The following is a 4,629-nucleotide window of genomic DNA, read 5'->3' as shown; positions in this document are numbered from 1 at the left end:
GTACCACTACTAGTACCACTACTAGTACCACTACTAGTCCCACTACTAGTCCCACTACTAGTACCAATACTAGTCCCACTACTAGTACCACTACTAGTACCACTATTAGTACCACTACTAGTACCACTACTAGTACCACTACTAGTACCACTACTAGTACCACTACTAGTACCACTACTAGTACCACTACTAGTACCACTACTAGTACCACTACTAGTACCACTACTAGTACCACTACTACAACAACTACAACAAATACAACAACAACAACAACAACTACTACTGTATGCTTTTGTATTGTTCTGATTCACTTTGACTAACTTGTATGTAAGTGGTCAAAAACATTTTGCAGATGTTCCAATAAAATAACTTGAACTTGAATATTAATATAATACAAGTTATACCATATAAACTGTTCGTAATTACCATACATAAATAAAATCAGTTATATAATGTATGTGATTTACGCTTCATTTGATCTCAGACATCAACGAGTGCGACCCCAACCCCTGTGAAAATGGCGGGAAATGTACAGATGGAATCAACGTGTTTACGTGCGCATGCGTACCCGGATATCAAGGCAAAACGTGCGAAACTAGTACGTTTCACATGACTGTTTTGTTGTATTAATATGTGTCTATTTATGCATTTTATCATAACAAGTCGCACACATTGCGGTGACACGCAAGTGGTAATTACAAGTTTAACCCATTTATGCCTAGTGGATTCTCCCATCCTTCTAAATTTGGATCAAATTATTTCCAAAATTAGGGAAGTCTTGTATATTTATTTCTATATTTAGAATATTTCTTACATAAATTCCTTTGAGCAAAAAGCGCAGACCCTGATGAGACGCCGCATCATGTGGCGTCTCATCTGGGTCTACGCTGTTAGCCATGGCCTTTTTTCTAGATGCTAGGCATAAATGGGTTAAGCAAGAACCATATGTAAGTAACAAAAGGTAAGCTTCAAATCCAATTACGAGTGCTCACTGCCCTCATATTATTGGAAACTTTTCTTCAGACATCAATGAGTGCGATCCTAATCCGTGTTTGAATGGCGCCAAATGCATCGACGGTATCAACGCGTTCACGTGTTCGTGTTTGGCCGGGTACAACGGGCAGAAATGCGAATCAAGTAAGTGTAGTGATACTGCAGTGTTCAAAGTGGATCGGGTCGAGGTATTCACAAATTATATTTGTTACACGTGTACAAAATGGGATTTTTTTCTGAGCTTTTCCATAAATTACTACAAAATATGTGGTCTAACAAATGTGCATGATCTATGAAACGCATGAAATGTACTTTTGATTGGTTGATAGATACAATAAACAGTTTTGTTCGTGGTTTGCGCTATTAACATGTTATTTAAAAAGTAAACCGTGCTGTTCAAACGTGTCATCTAGTTGATAGTGCTGTTCATATGTATCATGCAGTTGAAAACGCTGTTCAGATGTGTCATGTAGTTGACTGTGCTGTTCAGATGTGTCAAGTTGTTGACAGTGTAGTTCAGATGTGTCATGCAGTTGACAGCCCAGTTCAGATATGGCATGTACTTGACACTGCTGTTCAAATGTATCATGATGTTTACACTTCGTTTTACATGTGTAATTTAATTGACCATGCTGTTCAGATGTGTTATGTAGTTGACAGTGTTGTTCAGATGTGTTGTGAAGTTGACTTTGCTGTTCAAATGTTTCATGCAGTTGATAGTTGTGTTTAGATGTGTTATGACGTTGACAATTCTGTTCAGAAGTGTCATGTATTTGATAGTGCGTTTCATGTGTCATATAGTTGACAGTTCTCTTCAGATGTGTCATGTAGGTGATAGTGCTGTTCAGATATGTCATGAAGGTTATTGTTTTTTTTATGTTTCATTCAGGTGATAGTGCTGTTCAGATGTGTTATGACGTTGAACATGCTGTTCAGATGTGTTATGTATTTGACTGTGCGTTTAATGTGTCATATACTACACAGTGCTGTTCAGATGTGTCATGTTGGTGAACGTGCGATTTAGATATGTCATGTAAGTTACTGTGTTGTTCAATTGTTACATGCAGTTGATAGTTGTGTTCAGATGTGTTATGCAGTTGAAAGTGCTGTTCAGATGTGTTATGACGTTGACAATGCTGTTCAGAAGTGTCATTTAGTTGACAGTACTGTTCAGATATGTCATGTAGTTGACACTGCTGTTCAAATGTATCATGATGTTTACACTTCGTTCTAAATGTATAATTTATTTGACAATTCTGTTCAGATGTGTTATGTAGTTGATAGTGCTGTTCGGATGTGTTTTGTAGTTGACAGGTCTGTTCAGATGTGTTGTGTAGTTGACAGTGCTGTTCAGATGTGTTTGTAGTTGACTGTGCTGTTCAGATGTGTTATTTAGTTGACAGTGCTCTTTTAATTTGTCATTTAGTTGACACTGCTCTTTAGATGTGTCATGCAGTTGACAGTGCTGTTCCGATAATCTTTTACATCTTAAAGGGTGTACACTGTGGATGTATAAAGTACTTCTTTCCTTAATAAAATGGGTTATTTGTGCCCAAGTATATATAAAGTTAATATCGCACACTCAACTTGTTTTTAACACTGAACACTTTTTCATTTGAAATGCATGTCTGTTATTGTTAATTGTTGGTAACATTCTTTCAAATTTATGCGTTGAATTAATACATATGATTGTGTTGTTGTTTTTTTGCAAATTTGCGTCGAGATTCTTAATCTTATTGAGACACTGTCAAGTCCATTTACTAAAAAGAACCGGTACTCTGTGTTTTACGAACTCTCCCAGAATAGAAAGCGTTCCCGGGACCTCCTGGTCGCTAGGCGGACATTCATGCACTACGCCAGCTCGACTGCTCTGCATTATGTTATATTTAGTTATAATATAGTTTTGTGCAATAATGTATGACACTCGGTTTATGTATTGTTGATTTACATCTGTTCCAGAGCAATGTGAGAACAATACAGCAGTAAAGTGGAACAACACCACCTACCTGTTCACTGTTGAGAAAACTTTGAAGTTCGATAATGCGGTGGTAGGTTCCTAAAAATGATTTTCGAGTAAAAGGATAAAATTGGGTAGGCGGCTTTCTTTAATTCGAATTAATGATTTTATATAATTGTTTAAACAATACTTCCTACACAAAAGACCATTGACGGTGTAACTGTTTTAAAAGATGCATTTTTTGGATTGTAATTACCCGCAAGTAATCATTGGTTCTGAATCTGGATCAATTAAAAACGCTGGAACTGTAGTCTTAACAAATAGTAGCTAATGTATACTGAAGTTATGAAATTGCGTGCACTCATTCGCCTAATATGCTTTAAAGAAATTTAAGTTAGTAATTAAGCATTTATTTAAGAGTATAATTTGTAAGTCGTATTTATACACTAAATATACCTAGACTCAAAAACATGTCCCTGACACTCGAAAACTCAATAAGCTTAGCTAACGCTCTCTGAGTGTTTCCTATGACTATCTTCGGTTGTGTGTGATGTCTTTAATTTGCAAATTTTAAACCTTATCAGTACATTCAGTGGGTTACGTTTATAAGCTTAACTAACATGTTTAATGACTAGAACTAAGGTAGCATGTTATTAATACATTCGTCGATGCATGTGTATTATATGTATGATCGATATACTGGTACATGAACACTTCATTAGAAAATGCATGTAATATTTGAAAACGCTTTTACATTTATGTTGATGTTCCTAACTTATTTTACTTGTTTTAAAAGGAAATTTGCAAGAAATGCTATGGTCACGTGATCACAATCGATGACGTGACCGAACAAGAGTGGATTGGGAGAGCGGCAAACTCAACTAACGGTAACTGCGGTTGTGTTTCATAAATGTTCAATGTACAAAGTTCTTACAGGAAATTTAATACTGCAAAATATTATTATATTGACGAAATAAGTATTATTGACTCTTTTTCGGTCACATAGGTATGAGTTAATTCAATATCATATAAATGCATGTGTAGAACTCGCATGAATACTAATATCAAATGATAAAGCGGATAACTCAGTGCCGGTTGTGCAATTAATAATTATGAAAATACTCATTATATGTGTGCATCTTTGGTTATGCGTGAAATGGGTACATAACATACCCACTAATATGTCAAAATGTAAGCATGAAAACAAACACAACATAAGTTCTTAATCTAGTGATTTTGTAATTAATTGTATTGTTTAGATTTCAATTTTAAGTGTGATGTTAGATAAACAATTATTTGAACCGTTATTTTGCCCGTTAAATACAAGAACTGTAATTAAACGAAGGTCGTCTCCCTGTTCACATCGTTGGCATAGTTGGCATAGTACCTTTATAAAATGAGCGGCATCCGAATTCATCATATTAATGAGAAATATCACTGGTTTCGACTGAATGGATAATTAAACCCATGCTACTTGTCTATTATTACATCAGTTTATTTCAATTATAACATTTTCATTTTGACGATTGTTGTTATCACATGGTTATACATTTTTTGTAAAATACCATATATTGTCCATTGTTAAAAATAATGTAATGTTTTGCTATAATTATTGTTATGTTTAACCAAAATATGTGCCAGAGTATTTTTGGCTGGTGGCCATGTTATTGCAATGCAAT

The 4,629-nt window shown here is 35.1% G+C and overlaps 1 protein-coding gene across 1 annotated transcript in view; it reads left to right on the top strand.

The window, feature by feature from the left end:
* The window catches only part of LOC127835895 (fibropellin-1-like), an 11,423-nt gene extending 8,370 nt beyond the window's left edge, over positions 1–3,053 (top strand). The window contains exons 14-16 of the mRNA XM_052362316.1: positions 485–598; positions 1,024–1,137; positions 2,953–3,053. Of these exons, the coding sequence (XP_052218276.1) occupies positions 485–598; positions 1,024–1,137; positions 2,953–3,053 (329 nt within the window). The remainder of the gene's footprint in view (positions 1–484; positions 599–1,023; positions 1,138–2,952) is intronic.
* Positions 3,054–4,629: the final 1,576 nt, after the last annotated feature.

The sequence above is a fragment of the Dreissena polymorpha genome, chromosome 6, assembly GCF_020536995.1.
Source record: "Dreissena polymorpha isolate Duluth1 chromosome 6, UMN_Dpol_1.0, whole genome shotgun sequence".
Taxonomy (NCBI): domain Eukaryota; kingdom Metazoa; phylum Mollusca; class Bivalvia; order Myida; family Dreissenidae; genus Dreissena; species Dreissena polymorpha.
Note: the sequence above shows the minus strand (reverse complement) of the source record. Positions and strands in the feature narration are given on the sequence as shown.